Source organism: Loxodonta africana, chromosome 19 (genome assembly GCF_030014295.1).
Source record: "Loxodonta africana isolate mLoxAfr1 chromosome 19, mLoxAfr1.hap2, whole genome shotgun sequence".
Lineage (NCBI taxonomy): Eukaryota > Metazoa > Chordata > Mammalia > Proboscidea > Elephantidae > Loxodonta > Loxodonta africana.
This window is the reverse complement of record NC_087360.1, coordinates 27,819,930-27,841,067: the sequence shown is the minus strand read 5'-3', so window position 1 is coordinate 27,841,067 and position 21,138 is coordinate 27,819,930. Positions and strand designations below refer to the sequence as shown.

Sequence of the window (21,138 nt, the reverse complement as noted above, 5' to 3'; positions counted from 1 at the left end):
CATAAAACAATTCAGATAATCATGTGTAAATAAGCATTCAATAAAAGCTATGTTTTTATTACTACAGTGAAATGTGTGAAAGCTAGAACCTGAAGTAACTGCCTTGTTTTCTTAGGTCTCACAAGTTTTCCACCTTTGACAGGGTGCAGCCTTACCACTTTTCTATCGCTTGTTTTAGTGAAAAATATTTTAGTTTTCCTTCTCTGACAGGTTTTCATCTTACACAGTTTCTGGCTTTCACAGGTTTTACTATAATACTAGATAAACCAAAGGGGAACATGATGCCTAGGTGTATTTAAACACTTTTTTTTCTTACATATAACACTTTCATCAGGTATAATATCTGACAGATCAGGTATGACATTCAGTCATCAGGTATTATTAAACTGTCATCAGGAATTATACTTGATAGGATACTGTCATCAGGTGTAATCAGTGAATGAGAATATGGAAAGAACTTTAAATCTAGGCAGAAAGAGGAGGTACTTTTATGGTATGCATTAAAATTAATAGGGAAGTCCCACTGTGAAACCGTTTCTTACACAGTGTTACACCATATGAAAATCCAACATTCCTTTGGGTTTCTCTTCCTACCTTTGAAGACGGAACTAATTCTGTAACTCATAATTCACATTAAAATCATAGTAACTACTACAAAACTGACTTGCTTGAAACGATGTGATTCAAGAAAATTTCAGAACAGAAAGATAAAGGATAAAAAGTCAAACTAAAATAGACAGAATGGATATGTTCTAGGAATAAAAGTACATGATATGTAGCATATTGTACATATGGTGAAGAATACTGCAAAAATGGCCATGAATTTTTTACCCTTCAAGTATATACACTCTTGGGTAATACTCTCCTACTGTCAGTGGTTCTGGGCTTGGCCATGCGACTTGCTTTAGCCAATGGGACCATACCAAACGTGACAATTTTTAGGCACACTTATGCACTGGTGCTTGCACTCCCTTGCAGCTATTGAAATCCTACAACTGCCATGTAAAGAAGCCCAAGAAAACCTGCTGGATGATGAGAGACACATGGCCCAGTTCCCCCTGTTGCCCTGGCCAACAACATAGAAACTAATAGAATTGTGAGTCTGTCCTAGATGGCCCAACCACCAGCCAAACCTCTAGCTGACCTCATACACATAAGCAAGCCCAGCAGACAGAGGTCAGCTGGGCCCACCCACACCAGAAGAGCTACCCAGATGACCTAAAGAATCTCAAACTAAATAGATTGTTATTGCTTTAAGTCACTAAATTTTGGAGTGCTTTTTTACAGAGCAAAAGCTAATGGATACAAATAGTTGCTGTCAGTTGCTGTTCAGTCAGTTCCAATTCATGGCAAGTCCATATGCGCACAGTAAACCTCCATAGATCTTTCGAGGATGTCACATTTTGGAAGCAAATCACCAGGCCTATCTTCCAAGATACCTCTGGATGAGTCTGAACTGCCATACCTTTGGCTGGTAGTCAAGCACTTAATCAATGTACTTGTATACATGCACCCAGGGACTCCCATGTATACAAGTACAGATCAACAATACATTCTTTTTTAACGTACTTATTGTATTTTAAATATTTCCTCAAGGAGAAGAATCAGGACACTAAAACAATGACAAAAGGTCAATATGCCAACCAGAGACTACTTCATCTTGAGACCAGAAGAACTAGATGGTGCCCAGCTACAACCAATGACTACCCTGACAGGGAACACAACAGATAATCCCTGAGGGAGCAGGAGACCAGTGGGATGCAGACCCCAATTTCTCATAAAAAGACCAGACTTAGTGGTCTGACTGAGACTAGAAGGACCCTGGTGGTCAGGGCCCCCAGACCTTCTGTTGGCCCCGGATAGGAACCATTCCCAAAGCCAACTCTTCAGACATGGATTGGACTGGACAATGGGTTGGAGAGGGATGAACACTCCACACAACAGCAACCAAGTATACTTTCTTTTCTAGTGCACACAGAACATTCTCTAGACTAGACCACATATTAGGTCATAAAGCAAGCCTTAGCAGAATCCAAAACATTAAAATATAACAAAGCATCTTCTCTGACCATAAGGCCAAAAAAGTAGAAATCAACAACAGAAAAAGCAGGCAAAAGAAATCAAACACTTGGAAACTGAACAAATACCCTGCTCAAAAAAGACTGGGTTATAGAAGACATTAAGGAAGGAATAAAGAAACTCATAGAATCCAATGAGAATGAAAACACTTCCTATCAGAACATTTGGGACACAGCTAAAGCAGTGCTAAGAGGTCAATTTATATCAGTAAATGCACACAAACAAAAAGAAGGGCCAAAATCAAAGAATTATCCCTACAACTTGAACAAATAGAAAGACAGCAACAAAAGAAAGCCTCAGGCACCAGAAGAAAGCAAATAATAAAAATTAGAGCAGAATTAAATGAAACAGAACAGAAAAACAATTGGAAAAGAGTTAACAAGACTAAAAGCTGGTTCTTTGAAAAAAATAACAAAATTGATAAACCACTGGCCAAAATGACAAAAGAAAAACAGGAGAGGAAGCAAATAACCCAAATAAGATAGGAGATATCACAACAGTCCCAACTAAAATTAAAAGAATCATATCAGATTACTACAAAACACTATACTCCAACAAATCTGAAAACCTAGGAGAAATGGACAGATTCCTAGAAACACACTACCTACCTGAACTAACACAAACAGAGGTAGAACAACCAAATAAACCTGTAACAAAAGAGGTTGAAAACGTAATTTAAAAACTCCCAACAAAAAAAAAAAGGCCCAGCCCAGACAGCTTCACTGCAGAGTTCTACCAAGCCTTCAGAGAAGAGTTAACACCACCACTACTAAAGGTATTTCAGAGCATAGGAAAAGAGGGAATACTCCGTAACTCATTCTATGAAGCCACCATATCCCTGAAACCAAAACCAGCTAAAGACACCACAAAAAAAAAGAAAATTACAGACCTATATTCCTCATGAACTTAGATGCAAAAATCCTCAATAAAATTCTAGCCAATAGAATTCAACAACATATCAAAAAAATAATTCACCATAACCAAGTGGGGCTCATACCAGGTATGCAGGGATGGTTCAACATTAGAAAAATAATTAATGTAATCCATCATATAAATAAAACAAAAGACAAGAATCACATGATCTTATCAACTGATGCAGAAAAGGCATTTGACAAAGTCCAACATCCATTCATGATTAAAAAAAAAAAAAAAACTCTCAGCAAAATAGGAATAGAAGGAAAATTCCTCAACATAATAAAGGGCATTTATACAAAGCCAATAGCCAATATCATCCTAAATGGAGAAAGCCTGAAAGCATTCCTCTTGAGAATGGGAACCAGACAAGGATGCACCTTATCACCACTCTTATTCAACACTGTGCTGGAGGTCCTAGCCAGAGCTATTAGGCTAGATAAAGAAATAAAGGGCATCAAGATTGGTAAGGAAAAGTAAAAGTATCTCTATTTACAGATGACATGGTCTTATACACAGAAAACCCTAAAGAATCCTCAAGAAAACTACTGAAACTAATAGAAGAGTTCAGCAGAGTATTGAGGTACAAGATAAACAAACAAAAATCAGGTGGATTCCCTAGGCCAACAAAAAGAACATTGAAGAGGAAATCATACCATTTACAAGAGCCCTCAAGAAATAAAATACATAGGAATAAATCTTACCACAGACGTAACATAAAAGACCTATACAAAGAAAACTGCAAGAAACCAAAAGAGACCTACAGAAGTAGAAAAGCATACCTTGTTCATGGATAGGAAGACTCAACATTGTAGAAATGTCTATTCTACAAAAAGCAATCTGTAGATACAATGCAATTCCAATCCAAATTCCAACGACATTTTTTAATGAGATGGAGAAACAAATCACCAGCTTCATATGGAAAGGGAAAGAGGCCCTGGATAAGTAAAGCATTACTGAAAAAGAAGAACAAAGTCAGACACCTTACTCTACCTGATCTTAAAACCTATTATACCTCCACAGTAGTCAAAACAGCCTGATACTGGTACAACAACAGATACATAGACCAATGGAACAGATTTGAGATTCCAGCCATAAATCCAACCACATATGAGCAGCTGATATTTGACAAAGGCCCAAAGTCTGTTAACTGGGGAAAAGACAGTCTCTTTAACAAAGGAGGGGGGCATAACTGGCTATCCATCTGCAAAAAAATGAAACAAGACCCATACCTTACACCACGCACAAAAACTAACTCAAAATGGACGAGAGACCTAAACATAAAACCTAAAATGATAAAGATCATGGAAGAAAAAATAGGAACAACGCTAGGAGCACTAATACATGGCATAAACAGTATATAAAACATTATTAACAATACAGAAGAGAAACTAGATAACTGGGAGCTCCTAAAAATCAAACACCTATGCTCATCCAAAGACTTCATCAAAAGAGTAGAAAGATTACCTACAGACTGGGAAAAAGTTTTTAGCTATGACATTTCTGATCAGCAGCTGACCTCTAAAGTCTACATGATACTTCAAAAACTCAACAACAAAAAGACAAATAACCCAATGAAAAAATGGGCAAAGGATATGAACAGGCACTTCACTAAGGAAGACATTCAGGTAGCTAAGAGATACATGAGGAAATGCTCACGATCATTAGCCATTACAGAAATCCAAATCAAAACTACAATGAGATTCCACTCCAACAAGCCTGCCACTAACTGAAAATCACAAAATAATAAATGTTGGAGAGGTTGTGGAGAGACTGGAACACTTACACACTGCTGGTGGGAATGTAAAATGGTACAACCATTTGGAAATAAATTTGGTGCTTCAATGAGAAACTAGAAATACAACTACCATATGATCCAGCAATCTCACTCTTTGGAATACATTCTTGAGAAATAAGAGCCTTTACATAAACAAATATATGCACACCTATGTTCACTGAAGCACTGTTTACAATAGCAAAAAGATGGAAGCAACCAAGATGCCCATGAACAGATGAATGGATAAATAAGTTATGGTATAGTCACACAACGGAATACTACACATCAATAAAGAACAACAATGAATCTGTGAAATATTTCACAACATGGAGGAATCTGGAAGGCATTATGCTGAGTGAAATTAGTCAGTTGCAAATATTGTATAAGACCACTATAATAAGAACTCAAGAAATAGTTTAAACAGAAGAAAATATTCTTTGATGGTTACGAGAGTGGGGAGGGAGGGAGAGGGGTATTCACTATTCAGACAGTTGACAAGAACTAATGTAGGTGAAGGGAAAGGCAATACACAATACAGGAGAGGTCAGCACAACTGGACTTAACCAAAAGCAAAAAAGTTTCCTGAATAAACTGAATGCTTCAAAGGCCAGCGTAGCAGGGGAGGGGGTTTGGGGACCATGGTTTCAGGGGACATCTAGGTCAACTGGTATGATAAAATCTATTAAGAAAACATTCTGCATCCCACTTTGGAGAGTGGAGTCTGGGGTCTTAAACGCTAACAAGTGGCCATCTTAGATGCATTGATTGTTCTCAACCCACCTGAAGCAAAGGAGAATGAAGAACACCAAAGACACAAGATAATTATGAGCCCAAGAGACAGAAAAGGCCACATAAATCAGAGACTACATCAGCCTGAGATCAGAAGAACTAGACGGTGCCCAGCTACAACCAATGACTGCCCTGACAGGGAACACAACAGAGAATCCCTGAAGGAACAGGAGAGCAGTGGGATGCAGACCTCAAATTCTCGTAAGAAGACTAGACTTAATGGTCTGACTGAGACTAGAAGGACCCCAGGGGGTCATGGTCCCCAGGCCTTCTGTTAGCCCAAGACAGGAACCATTCCCAAAGCCAACTCTACAGCCTGGGATTGGAATGGACTGTAGGATAGAAAATGATATTGGTGAGGAGTGAGCTTCTTTGTTCCAGTAGACACATGAGACTACGTGGGCAGCTCCTGTCTAGGGGGGAGATGAGAAGGCGGAGGGGGACAGAAGCTGGCTGAATGGACACCAGAAACACAGGATGGAGAGAAGAAGAGTGCTGTCTCATTAGTGGGAGAGCTACTAGGGGTATATAGCCAGGTGTATGTAAATTTTTGTATAAGAGACTGACTTCATTTGTAAACTTTCACTTAAAACACAATAAAAATTTAAAAGAAAAAAAAAGCAAGACATAACTACATGCTATCCAAAAGAGAGGAATTTTACACGGAAAGACAGAGAGCTTGAAAACATATTGATAGAAAGTGATATATAATGAAAAGAGTAAGGAGAAGAGGGCTGGAGTTACTTTGCTAATATCAAACAAAATAGATTTTATTATAAATAGTACTGCCAGAGATAAAGAGAGACACCATATAGTGACAAAAGTATCAATTCATAGAGACACGAAAATAATCAAGGTGTATATGTTAACAACAGGTCTTCAAAATACATGAAGCAGAAATTTTACAATATTAAAGGAATAAACAGCCAATGCCAAAATACTTAGTTTGAGATTTTAACTTTTTTTATTCCTGAAAATGATAGGAAAAACTAGACAAAAAAAAAATCTGCAAAGACAAAACTATCAACTACCTTGACTTAACCGATACCTACAGAACTACACCTCACAAGTGCAGAATACATACTCTTTTTGAGTGCTCATAGTATTTCATCAAGATAAAACATAGTAGGCCATGAAACAAGCTTCAGTAAATTTAAAAGCACTGATACCATAGAGAATACGTTGAAGGAAGACAGCTGCCTTCCAGCAGGAGATTAGCTTCTCCATGACCACCTATGCCCACTTAATTGTACTGAGACAGAAACTTCACAGTGCTGTATTCTTTACCTGGCTTCCTCCCCTACAGTGTTTTATTGCAAACCCCCTCCCCTATTTGCATTTTAATTCTGCTTTTGCTTCGAGATTATAGGTAAACCCCATCGCCTGTGTAGTAAGTATGATTAAGAATGGTGCTGACGTAACTTGTATGAACCCTCTACTTGTAAACCCCTTTAAAAGTAACCTGCCTGCCAGTCCTTGGTGAGCAGCCTTGGCAGCAGTAAGCACTGACAGACTCCATTTCCTTGTGTAACAAAATAAAGGTGCCTTTTTTGTTCTCTCACCTCAGTCTCTCGTTTATTCGCCAATAGGAGTCATGCCAAGTAAGATCTTGGGGTTTCCACCCAGTAACATTTCTGGCAAGCCAGCCAGTACCCATCTGCTCAGTTCCTGAGGTGGATCAAAAAACAGAACAGCCCCAATGTCTGTCTGGCACCACCACGAGGTTTCTCCTAGAAACCTTGGAGCAGCTCTGAAAGCCGATTCCCTTTCCCGGGGACCCAAACAATGGCTCTGTGAAAGACATGAAATGCACCTGGGTTGTTTGATAAGTGCCTAGGTAAGGCCTTGGAAGAATTCCAAGAAGCAAGAGAAATCGTCCTTTGAGGGTATTAGGAATCTGAGGCTATTTGGTAAATGACAGGGCAATTCCTAGGTAATGCCCCAGAAAAGTCCCAAGAAACAGGAGGAACTGACTGCTGAGGGCATAAAAGCCTCCCCCAAAACCCCAGTGCCACTGAGTCAATTCCGACTCATAGCGACCCTCAGGTACCTGTTAATTTAGTGCACTGGATTAGGTTGTGTAAGTGTGTATATCTACAGAATGGAAAATGCTCAAGGGATACATCAAGAACTGGGAACAGAGGCATGGCTCTGGCAGCATGCTTGTCCGCTTCCCACTTTTGCCTTTTTGAATATATGCCGAATAAAATCTTTCTTTTTGCTTTACTAAACTCTGTGGTGTTTTCACCCTACAAGAGTTACTTGCTGCAGGGATTCTAAAATCACGAATCCAGATGACCTCGAGGAGAACTAGCCTGCGGAGCAGAACACGGCAAAAAGAGAATTCCTATCTTCTGGACCCAAGTATTCGCACCCCACTTCCCTTCCATACCCACGAGGTGAGCGCTCTCAGAAAATGAGCCTTTGCTTATTCTTTTTGTTCTTTTTCTCATGTCTTCTGAAGTTTTGTTCAACGTATTTGTTTGAAAAAAACAGTTGTTTCATTAAGGAGAGAAACCCTGGTGGCCTAATGGTTAAGTGCTATGGCTGCTAACCAAAGATCCATCTTTCTTAATTTTTGCTTGATTGTTTTAAGAGAGATATCGAGTTTTAAGAGTGATATCGAGTAACCCCTGGTGAACTGCAGTTTAGGTCCAGGTTTGGGCATTTGAAACATTAAAGAGGTAATTCTATTTTCAAAGAGTTCTGAGCCACTATAAGCCGCAAAAATTCGGGCACTGGTCAACCAGTAAAAGCCATTAAGGTGGTCGCCGGCGCTCATCACAACTGTTAAAGACTCCCGTAACAGGATAGAGCACTAGACTGTCTGCCACCCACGAGAAAATGCTCACACAACAAAGGTACACATTGGACTAAGCCAAACACCGTCCAAACCCCGTGGCATTCCTCGTTAGGGTTCTCCCTGTGACTCAGAGAAAACCTGGAAAATACTGCTTTTTTGTCAAATTTGCAGGGGGAAGTGGTAGTTTCGTACTTTTTTTTGTGATATAGTTTCTCAATAAAGAATCATAATGTTAAAATTAAAATCATCAGTAGATATTTTACTTTCCAGTTGGAGGAACTAGTATATTTAAGGTCTAAAATAAGAGACTAGGTCTCTAGCCATCAGAATGAATTAAGTTAAAAAAAAAAAAAGGAAACCAAAAGCTTGAACCTTAGAGCTTAACATCTTTGATAAATGAGCTTGGCTTTTCCTCCCTACTACCAAGACGCTGGTGTGGGGTTTATATTTAAAAACACTATAAACTGAGTATAAAAATTTCAGGGACTACTTTGGGAAAATAAGCTTTCATTTGTGTTGTCTTTTCCTCTTTGGGGAACTTGGTTTGATGCTCACGTTTTCCTCCATCTGAGGCTCTGGCAAGTTAATAAGTTTTGTCCACTAAATTGAGTCAATCTTACCAGAAATTCCTGTATACATACCCTTGTTTTGTGTGATACTGTTGGGTGATTTTACGTGGTCTTTCTGTCTTCTTTTGTTCTGAGAGCTTGCTTCTCAGAACATTCCTTCTCAGAGCATTGTGTCTAAGTTTCTGTCTTGTATCAAGTTGGAGGCTATGGCTGAAAATTGCTGGATTTTTTTGTAAGGCTGTCTTAGAACCTCAGTTCTTTCCTCGTTCAAGAAAAACTGTCTTGCGTCTGTCTCATGGTTTAGATTTTTAGTAGCTATATTGAAAAACTTTGTTTAAGTCAATTATAAGAATAAAGCCTTTCTAAGTAACTTAAGCTAGACTTTATATGAAATGTTTTATTTATAGAAAAAGGATAATTTTGTCTTAAAGTAAAACTAACAGTTCCAGAGTATGAAAAAGGAAAAAAAAATTTGGTATTTACTGCGTAGATAAAAGCTTGTGATAAAGAGGAAGCAAAACTACATAGATCAATTTAAACATATGTAAATGAATTAGAACGATCCCCCCTAGCCAAGAATTGATGGATTCATTTACAAAATTGCTAGAGCTTTGGTATTTACTGAGTAGACACCCTTTCAAAAGGCCTCCATCAATTTAAACATATATAAATGAATCAGAATGGCCTAATGTTATCTCCTACCATGAGTCAAAAAGAGAGAGGGTGGGACAACATCAGGTCTCCCCAGGTCCCAGTCTCCAAGGTCAAGAAGAATCACAATGAGACACACCTGAAATGCCCTGGGAGAATGCTTCCAACCTCAGCCAGACACTTAAAGTTATATCCATGTCAATGAACTGGTCAGTTGAGCAGAGACTTTGTGATTTCTCTAGCCAGTGGATAAAATCTTTAAGGGCAAAAATTAGATTGGGAAAATATGAGAAATAGTAAAAGTCGAATGAAAACTTAGAATGTTTAAACAGGCTTTCTTTCAACCACAATTTTATGGTATACAGACTTAAAATAATTTCTAAGACCATTTAGGTAACTTATTGATGTTAAATGGAGTTCTTATATACTTTCTTTTTATGCCACAAGAGAAAGGATATGTATGTGTGTATATTTGGGTATGCTAATGAGTATGTTCATTTTTGCCATTTAAAGAGATGCAACATAAGAGGTATACAACAAAGACAACATTTCAGAGGTTTATTAAAAAGAAATTTATTTCATATGGTTGAAAGTTTTATCTGGCTGACTAATTAATGGTTTAATTTATGAGATTTTTAGAAGCTTTAATGTTAAATAAAATATAAAACAATGAACTGGATTTCTTGCTGTTAAAATAACAAAATTTTCTTTGATTTCTGAGTTGAAGGGTTAATTTATTCTTTGTGTAATCTGGCTCAAAGGCTGAGGTTCGGCCTCTCGTTAGAATAAAATTCCTGAGCTGAAAACCAAGCAACATGGCTTTTAGAAAAAAGCCAAGGTTTTTACATTAAGATCTTTGGTTAAATAACTTAAGTACTGTTCCACAGTGACCTATAATAAACTCCTGACAACTCTGAAACTTCATGGAAAGCCAAAAAACAGCTTTAAAAAAAAAGTGCTAGAAAGTTTTATTTAATAAATTACATGAAAGGTTTTGTCAAAAAAAAAAAAAAAGCCTGATTCTCTTTGGGTTAAGATTTATATGTTAGTATTTCCTCTTCTGTTTTTGCCTAATGTTAGATAGCAAACACATAATGTTATAATTTTATTATTATTTCTTAATTGCTAATTTGGTCACAACTTTATCAAAGCCAATAGTTTGACTGAGAATTCACATTATTTACCTGTGTTCTTTTATTACTATTCAGGTATTTACAGATTTGATAATCTTGATACATCTAAAGTTTTTTTTAACTGATTTTATTTGGCCTTTATAGTATACTTATAATTAATTTTTATTAGGTCTTTCACTATAGGAGTATTATTTTCATAAGTTAATCATGGCCATGTTAAGTTTTTACTTTGCTGATTTGCTGAAAACGTTTGACCAAAATATCTCAACAAAAAGATGGACTGAATTGAACTTTCAAAATAGACTGTGACTAGATTGAATAAAATTTCCAGAACTCCTCTACAGAGGCTGACTGTGACTGATCCACAATCACGTTGAACAAAAAAATTAACTACGTAAGACTGAGTAAATGAAAAGAAACTATGGGTTTTATGTGGGAATGCTGCTATGTTTTAAGGTCCTACTTTTGATATATAACAAACCATTTTCCTTTCTCCTATATTATTTAACTAATGGATTTAGATATTGAAACTCTTGAATTAGAACTTCTCTAATAAAAACAGCTATGTGACACTTTTAAGAAAATGACCCAAGACTGTTAATAGGGACAGCTTGCCCTTCAGAAGAACACTTAGTATGTTTTAAACAGATTAACTGAAGACCTCCAGCAGGAGGTCCATCCTATATCATCTTGTTAATCATTTATTCTCTAATGAAAATCTGGTTGTCACATGTGAATTTTTCTATACCTTCTGTTTCCTCTAGACGAATTTTGTGTGGTGAATCCAACTACATTGGTTTTAAATGATCCCTTTCCAACTGACAGTGAGTTTATGTGAACAATCTCTTATTAGATTCCCAGTGAACACATGGGCAATGCAAGTTGAGAATTTTAAGATTACCTTTAGATATTCACACTAATGATACGGGCAACTATTGAAAAGGTAACGTTAAATTGTTACGTACTATAAAACGAGAGTCAAAAAGAAACCCATTGGCCCAATACTCAGGGTATGATTGGTAGCTTTAATTCCTAGTTGTGGTACAGCTGAACTGGAAAAATCTTTAAGAAATTTCTCAATCCTTAGAGGACAAATAACAAAGTTGCTAACGGGATAAAAAAAAAAAAAAAACGGGATAAAGACACAACAGTAATCTCTGACCTCATTAGCGAAGGTGACATGAGATAACAAAATTGCCTTAAGATTTTTTTAATAGCCCACAAAAGTGTAGTCTGTGCTGTAGAAAATATCTCTTGCTGCATTTGGATAAATAACACAAGAGAAGTCAAACAGGATATATGCAGAATTAGACAGCAAGCTACGTGGTTACACACTGTCACACCCTTACAAACACCAGATTTATTTGGTTGGTTACCATCAAGAATAAGTACATGGGCTAGATCACTACCACAAGGGATAGTAATATTCTTAATCTGCAATAGTATTAGGCATAATAAAATTTATCTTCCATTGTCTTACACATCTAAAAGAGCAAAAGAAAGCCTCAGGCTAAAATGTTGATGTACATTGAGTCTGCTCACTCCAGCAAAGTGATAGAGAATATCGCTCTTACTTAATATCCTGGTAAAGAACCAAATGGTATCGAGTGGAAAACCAGCACGGTGAGCTTAAAGATCCTGCGATGCCCGCCATTTAGGAACTCGACTAACTCCAGGTATTGATCAATGATGTGTTATCTCCAATGTCTGATCAGCAAGAGGGAATGATTTAAAAAATAACAGTGAAATTACTATTCTCTGTCCTTGAGCAGGAAACCCTGGTGGTGTAGTAGTTAAGTGCTATGGCTGCAAACCAAAGAGTCTGCAGTTCGAATCCTCCAGGCACTCCTTGGAAACTCTATGGGGCAGTTCTACTCTGTTCTATAGGGTCGCTATGAGTCGGAATCAACTCAGTGGCACTGGGTTTGGTTTTTGGTTTGGTCCCTGAGCATAGAAAATGTGACCCAGCTGGAGCTGGACTCACAAAGACTCATAAAGACACATCAGCTGGGCCCTGAGGTATAAAGACAATAGCTAATGCAATCTGAAAGAAAAAAAGAGAATCTTTTAGGGAGACATTCACATAAACAGGGCATAAAAGCCGCTCTTTTTCTTTTAATATTTAGTAAATAGTCATAAGCGAACAAGAGGTCAGTAGCTACAATGAAAGACCTAGGTTCAAATATTTGCCCCTCTCTGAAAATATGCCAAACAATTCCAAGCCTGGCTATAGTTCAAAATGGACAATGAATGACAAACGTCCAAAATGAAATGGGAGGATTGAGACAGAACCCTACAATGATGTATTCTTCCCCTGGCTTCCTCCCTGACAGTGTTGTACTGCAAAATCATTTCCTTTGAATTCTGCTTTTATTTGGAGGTTATATGTAAACCCCATTGTGCCTGCATAGTATGATCAAGAATGTTGCTGATGTAAAATAACTTGCGTCAACTCTCTCCTTGTAAAACCCTTTAAAAGTAACCTGCCTACCCGCCCTTGGTGAGCAGTCTTGGTAGCAGTAAGCGTTGACTGACTCCATTTACTTGTACAATGAAATAAAGGTGCCTTTTTGTTCTCTTGGAAACCCTGGTGGCATAGTGGTTAAGTGCTATGGCTGCTAACCAAAAGGCTGGCAGTTTGGTCCACCAGGCGCTCCTTGGAAAATCTATGGAGCAGTTCTACTCTGTCCTATAGGGTCACTATGAGTCGGAATCAGCTCGACCGCAATGGGTTTTTGGTTTGGTTTTTTGTTCTCTCACCTCGATCTTTTGTTTATTGGCCAATATGAGTCATGCCAAGGAAGAACCTGGGGTTTCCATCTAGTAACAGTACTAAAGTATGCACCCCAGGAAACGTAGTTTCTCCGCTGACTTTTAACCCCCTATGTCATTAATCAGAAAATACAGGTTTATTTTAATAGACATTTCACCAGAGAGAACATTCAAGTGGCCACCAAACACATGAAAACATGCTCAGCATCATTAGCCATCAGAGAGATACAAATCAAAACCATGATGCGATACCATTTCACTCCCACAGGTATGGCTAAGATAAATTTAAATAAAAAAAAAAAAAACAGAAAATAACAAATGTTGGTGAGGATGCTAGGAAACTGAAACCCTTATGCATTGCTGATGAGAACGCGAAATGGGATAGCCATTGTTGGAAACAGTGTCGTGGTTCCTCGAAAAACTAAAAATAGAACTACCATATGACCCAGCAACTCCAAACCTAGGTATACACCCAAAAGACTTGAAAGCAGAGACTCAGACACTTGTACACCAATATTCATTGCGGCAGTATTCACAATAGCCGAAATGTGGGAACAACCTAAATGCCCATCAGCGGATGAATGGATAAACAAAACGTGTTACATACATACAATGGACTACTACTCAGCCAGTAAGACAAATGAAGTCTTGGTATAAGCTATAATATAATTGGAGCTTGAAGAGATTATACTGAGTAAAATAAGTCAGTCAGAAAAGGACAAATATTATATGACTTCACTTATGCAAAAAGACAAAAACAGACAAATGTAGAGACACCAAAGTTTATTAGTGGTTACAGGGGCAGGAGGGAGAAGGAAAGGGGGGTTTGTTTATGGAGTACTGAGTTTCAGTTTACAGTAACGGTAGAATCACATTGGTTAAAGGTAGGGTTGCACACCTGATTAATATAATTACTGTAAATAAGTTATATACTTGTAAAAAGTTCAATCAGCAAAAGTTGTGTCATACATATATTTAAAAGGACAAAAAAAAAAAAAGAATAGCTGCTGAGGCTGCTTATGTACAACCAATTACCTCAGGGAATTTGGATTCTTGGTTTGGAAGCTTAGGGTCATGGTTTGATGGGACATCCCGGCTCACTGGCCTAATAGCATGTTCTTCTAAAATAAAGTGGGAGCTGTAAACAATGGGTAGGTTCGCTGAAAATAAACTATATACAAAACAAAGATAATAACACAAGTCTTGCACTCTTTAAGGATATATAATTACAATGATTTATTAGGGAAAAGAAGTTTCCCTGAGTAAATAACGTTCTGAAAATAAACAGTTATTGACAGGGAACTAATGTTAATTATTTTCAATTGAAGGAAAGAAACAATCATCATATCGTATCTAAAACACCTCGGAAAAAAAAAGCAAGGTCCAAAACTTAGGTAAGTAACTACAATGAATTCTATCAAGAAGTAGAGTAAAAAAGATTCAAATCTGAAAAGTACAGAAAAAGAATTGAACTTGGATATGGAAAGCACACTTCCACCACACAAAAACAGAAGCCATTCACTAGTGATCCACTCAATAGAGCCATTCCACATTCTGCTGAAGTACATATTATTAAAATATTAATAGCTGCACCGAATCAATAAAATGTTACATTGAAATGAGAAATCAACACAGAAGATTCTGCGAAAGTAAATGAAATTTCTACCTTCGGCCACTTGGGATTGAGAAGTCGGGCTTTGATGGCATCGTCCAGTGCCTTGTCATACTGCTGGATTTTCATGTAGGCTGCAGATCTATTGCTGTATAAGATGCAGTTCTGAGGGTCAACAGCCAGGGCTTCATTATACAGAACAATAGCTGTGTGGAAATCTCCATCGTGACAGGCCTGGTTACTCTGACGAACTTTCTCAACAAACTCAGCTTTGCTCAGCACTGGTCCATCAGGACTTCTTCGGCCAATAGTCTTAGCACCAAAGAAAGGAATCTACAAACAAAGAAAGTTTGTCAGAGAAACTTCAGATAATCCAGAGGGGTTCCTTGTCTGAACCTCAAGAGAACTTGGACATTCTTCATAGTCTGCTTTACATTATAGCTAAGTTTTGTGCCTTGAAACACAATAAGCTTCCCATGAAGCAGCAAATACAGTTTCTCAAATATATGTGTGTGAATGCACACATATGTGTATGTGCTGACTGACTGACTGAAATAACAAATGAATGCCGAAGAATACTCAGGCTTTTCCTTGGTAACTTTTTTTTCCCCTCTTGGCAACTTACTATGACAAAAAAGGGACAAAACAAAATACAAACATATGTAGACTGTATGATCTCAACTATGTTAAGACACCTGCACTGAAAAAATAATGAAAGGAACAAGACGAAAACATACTAAATTATTTCTGGATATAATATTATGGGGTATTTTCTTAAACTTTCCTCTTTTATCCAAATGTTACATAATGAGTATAGTCAAATGCAGTGTGATTAATTACTTTCGTGCATGGCCTTTCTAGCCGTGGTCTTGTAACTCCCACCCAGGTGATTGGGCAGGACTGTATGATAGGGTAATTGCCACCCACCAAAGGGGATTGGTCAGTTTTGCCTTAAAAGAGCCAATTTCAGAGCAGAGAGGAGAATCCTACCACCACCAAGAAGAACAGCCAGGAGTGGAGAGCACATCCTTTGGACCCGGGGTCCCTGCACTGAGAAGCTCCTGGAAGCAGGAGACAAAGAGAGAGAGAGAGAGACAGCTTAATGCTAAGATGGTAAGAAGCAGTGGCAGGAAATACCCGGCAGCAGAGACTAGCAGCAGGAGACCACGCTGTAGGCTTCCCAGCCCATGGAGAGAGAAAGCTGAGTGCCTTTGGGGAGAGGACTAGGGCCAGGGAGAGGCATGCCTGCGAGCACAGTTGGGAAGAGGCTGTCGTGACCGAAGAGCTGTATCCTGAGTGTTCCTGAGCCTGAATTGTAACCTGTTACTTCCCTAATAAATCCCATAATCATCAGTATGGTCTGTGGGTTCTGTGTGGCCATTGCAATGAATTACTGAACCCAGCAGAGAAATAGAAAGTGCTGTGGGAGGGATGGTTGGTGTCAGAATTGGTAAAGATGGCGGAGAGAGGGTACATGTCTAATCCCACTCCAACCACAAAGGAATCAGCCTTGGGCTGTTAGTCTTGGTTCTCCTTCCCCCTTGTGAAGTTAGAAGAGGTCAGACACTGTACCCAAGCTGTTTTTACATCAAGTTTTTATAAAAATAAATAAACTGTTAAAAATAGGTTTAATTTACCATTTAATGTTTTTTAAACTGGCAATATTTGGTAACTATAATTTGGCTACTGCCATGGAATTTCAAAGACAAATACCAGTTTTGGGAGACAACCCCCTACCAGAAAAAATCTGTAAATTGCATCCTAGCAATTTAAGACCTGCTTTCATTGTTGATTTTTCAGAGTCACTAAGTTTTCTCTGATTTTATAGAAGTGATCTCAAAACGAAAGGGAGCTTGAAACCAAAGAAAAACCTATACGGCTACGGCCAACTGATTTTCAACAAGGATGATAAGTTTATCCAGGGAGGAATGAATAGCTTCTTCAATAAATGGTGCTATGACAACTGGATTTCCATATGCAAAAGAATGAAGTTGGGCCCATACCTCACAGCACATACAAAAATTAACTCAACTGGATCAAAGACCTGAAAGTAAGAACTAAAACCATCAAATTCTTATAACAAAACATAGTAGTAATGCTTCAAGACATAGTTTTCAGCAATGGATTCATGGATATGACATCAAAATCTCAAGCAACCAAAAACAAAATAGACAAATTGGACTTCATCAAAATTAAAACCTTTTGTGCATCAAAGGACTTTTATCAGCAAAGTGAAGAGACAACGTACAGATTGGGAGAAAATGTTTAAGAACCATATATCTGATAAAGGTTTGTTGTGGATTAAACTGTGTGCCACCAAAATATGTGTTAGAATGCTAACCTGTGGATGTAGTCCTGTTTGGAAATAGAGTTTCCTCTGTTATGTTAATTAAATCATACCCAAGTAGGGTGAGTTCTAAAGCTAGTCATTTCTGAGTTATAAAAAAACCAGATTAGACACAGAGGAATGCACACGAGGGGAAGAAATGCCATGTGTGGATCACCAAGGAATCAAGGAATACCTGGGGCTACAGACAAGGAAAGAATCAACACAGCCAAGACCCCGATTTGGACTGTTAGCCTCCAGAACTATGGGGAAAAAAAATTCTGTTCTTTAAAGCCACCCACGTGTGGTATATCTGCAATAGCAGCACTAGAAAACTAGACAGGTCTAACATTCAGAATATATAAAGAACTCCTATAACTCAACAACAAATACACAAACAACCCAATTTTTAAAAAATGAGCAAAGAACTTGAATAGACACTTCACTAAAGATAAACAAATGGCCAATAAGTACAAAAAAACAAGGTCAACGTCATTAGTCATTCAAAACCAAACTTGTTGCCATCGAGTTGATTCCAACTCATATCAACCCTATAGGAGAGAGTAGAACTGCCCCATAAGGTTTCCTCGGCTGTAAACTTTATGGGAGCAGATCACCAGGTGTTTCCTCCCATGGAGCAACTGGTGGGTTTGAACCTCTAACCTTTCAGTTACAGCTGAGGTCTTAATCACCGCACCACCAAGGATCCTTTTACAACTACCTATAACCCAGAAATTCCACTCCTAGGTATATACCCAAAAGAATTGAAAGCAGGGACTCAAACAGATATTTGTACGTCAGTGCTCACTGCAGCATTACTCACAATAACCAAACGATGGAAACAACCCAAGTGTCCATCAACAGTTGAATGGATAAATAAAATGTAGTTGTTGCTGTTAGGTGCCATTGAGTCAGTTTCGACTCATAGCGACACTATATACAACAGAATGAAACACTACCCAGGCTTCCGCCATTGTTGCAGCCACTGTGTCAATCCATCTCATTGAGGGTCTTTCTCTTTTTCACAGACCCTCCACTTTACTAAGCATGATGTCCTTCTCCAGGGACTGGTCCCGCTTGATAATATGACCAAAGTATGTAAGATGAATTCTCACCATCATCCCTTCTATGGAGCATTCTGGCTGTACGTCTTCCAAGACAGATTTGTTCATTCTTCTGGCAGTCCACGGTATATTCAATATTCTTTGCCAACACCGTAATTCAAATGCGTCAATTCTCCTTTGGTCTGCCTTATTCACTGTCCAGCTTTCACACGCATATGAGGTGACTAAAAATACCAGGGCTTGGGCAGGCACACCCTAGTCCTCAAAGTGGCATTTTTGCTTTTCAAAAAATGTGATATATTCATACAATGGAATATTATACAGCCATAAAGAGAAATAAAGTTCTGATACAGGCTAAAACATGGATGAATCTTGAAAACATGTTGAGTGAAATAAATCACACATAAAAGGAAAAATATTGTATGATCCTGCTTATATGAAGCGTCTGTAATAGGCAAATGCATAGAGACCAAAGTTGGGAGGTGGAAGGGGAAAGGGAGGGAGCGGGATGTTTTGCTTAAGAGGTAGTAAGTTTAAGGGTGATGAAAAATTTTGGAAAAGGGTAATGATGACCATTGCACAACATGGTGAATGTAGTTAATGTCAGTGGATTGTACATACAGAGCTTGTTGAAATGTTTTATTACATAAACTTCACCACAATAAAAGTTAAAAAAAAAAAAAAAAAGGAACCATGGGGCTTAGTATACCATAGCAGCCAGGATGGAAGAAGGGTAGCATGAGACGGCTGGAAAGACGAGAGATTGAGAATTCCAACAGCTAGAAAAATATTCTGGATTTGGCAATGGAGAACAAAGGATATTGAACCTTTTTCTTTGCCCTCTATATTAGGGATAAAGGAAGGAAAAATGAGAAGCCTACACGGGGAGGAATTTCAAAGGAAGTAGTATCATTAAAGGGAAATTCAGTTTCACTTACAAAAGGCAGGCAGAAAAAAACACTTGTGAGAAAGAAATGGAGGATACAGGAAAGTTTCATAAAAATGGGAGGGGGGAATCACAGAGAGTAACAACAGGACCTGGTGGCACAGGAAAGCAAATGCTACCTCTAGTACTCATGAGGATTGTTCACAAACTTTCTGGTTCACAAAACGGACACAGTATGGATTTGCTTTGGCCAATGAAATATGATTAAGTAACATATGGCACTTCCAGGTGAAAGCTTTGCAAACTGGTACACAACGCACCACATTCTCTTGCCCTAAAGCAATCTAGAAACGTGTCATAGTGGAGCTTTAGTCACTGCCCCTGAGTGACTGAAGAGCAGCCCCCTTGTTAACCCATGGTAGGCATGTTACATGATTGAAACATAAACCTTTGTTGCTTTGAGTCATGGAAGGAAAAGAAGAATGGGAGTAAATGAGTCAAGTGTTATTCATTTTTAAAGCAGAAAAATTATAAATTGCATTAGAGTCCCAGGAGAAGAAATTTAACACAGCAGTTTCAGGAAAAACCAAACAAAATCAAACCCACTGCCGTCGAGTCCATTCCAACTCATAGCGACCCTATAGGACAGAGCAGAACTGCCCCGTAGAGTTTCCCAGGAGCACCTGGTGGATTTGAACTACCGACCTCTTGGGTAGCCCCCATAGCACTTAACCACTACACCGCCAGGGTTTCCAGTTTCAGGAAAGGCAGCTTGCAATTCTAAGCAGGGCATGCCCTAAGTGAACTTTTTTTTTTTTTAAGTGTAATTTTCCTCTCCAGCTCTTCCTTACATCTCATAGCGACCCTATAGGACAGAGTAGAACTGCCCCATAGGGTCGCTATGAGTCGGAATCAACTGACAGTAGTGGGTTTGGTTTTTTTTTTTAGCTCTTCCTAAAAAAATTTTTTTTTTTTTTTTTAAGACTTAGCTCACTCCATTTAAAGAGGGTGGATCTGATTTGATTTAGTATAAATATCCCAACACGTACAAAAATGACAGACTTAAAAATATATTTTTTAAGTGATAAACTGCTCACAGAGGTATTTGCATAGAAAAAAAAAAATTCCACAGAAAGAGAATTCCACAGAGAGGAGGAGGAAAGGCAGCTGTAATCTCCAACACAGGCAACCACTATATTCCACTCCTTACAGAGATACCATGTCCTAGATTTCCAGGACAATTTAAAACATTAAAATATCCTTGAAGCTTCGAATATCAGTGTCCAAATTATATCCCCCAAATTCCTCATACCAGAAGTGGCTAACCAATAATGTATTCTGATCAGTTTTTCAAAAATAAAAAAATATGATCATGCAATATATTGCCTGAAAGTGCGTGAAGTGTGTAATTACCAAACAACCAGGGTTTTCCTGAATAGTCTTGATTTTTAATTATTTTATCCCATCATCGAAGCAATGTATAAGACACTGCAAGATTTCATTTTGAAAACTATGGTGATCATGACTCTGCTTAAAGTCAGTACTAAAAATACTAGCCATTAATAATAGAGACATATTCTATATTTGAAAATGCATGAGTACAACATAAAACTAGCAATAACAGCCTTTAAAAGTAAAATGAATTGTTAGGTTCCAAACCTGTTGCCTTTGAGTCGATTCTGACTCATAGCAACCCTATAGGACAGAGTAGAACTGCCCACCAGGGTTTCCAAGGAGTGGCTTGTGGATTTGAACTCCTGACCTT

General features: G+C 38.1%; 1 protein-coding gene across 1 annotated transcript in view; it reads right to left on the bottom strand.

Moving 5' to 3' along the window:
- TTC28 (tetratricopeptide repeat domain 28) overlaps window positions 1–21,138 on the bottom strand; it is a 780,748-nt gene that overhangs the window by 719,091 nt on the left and 40,519 nt on the right. Inside the window, exon 2 of the mRNA XM_023559275.2 lies at window positions 15,152–15,430. Within this exon, the coding sequence (XP_023415043.2) occupies window positions 15,152–15,430 (279 nt within the window). The remainder of the gene's footprint in view (window positions 1–15,151; window positions 15,431–21,138) is intronic.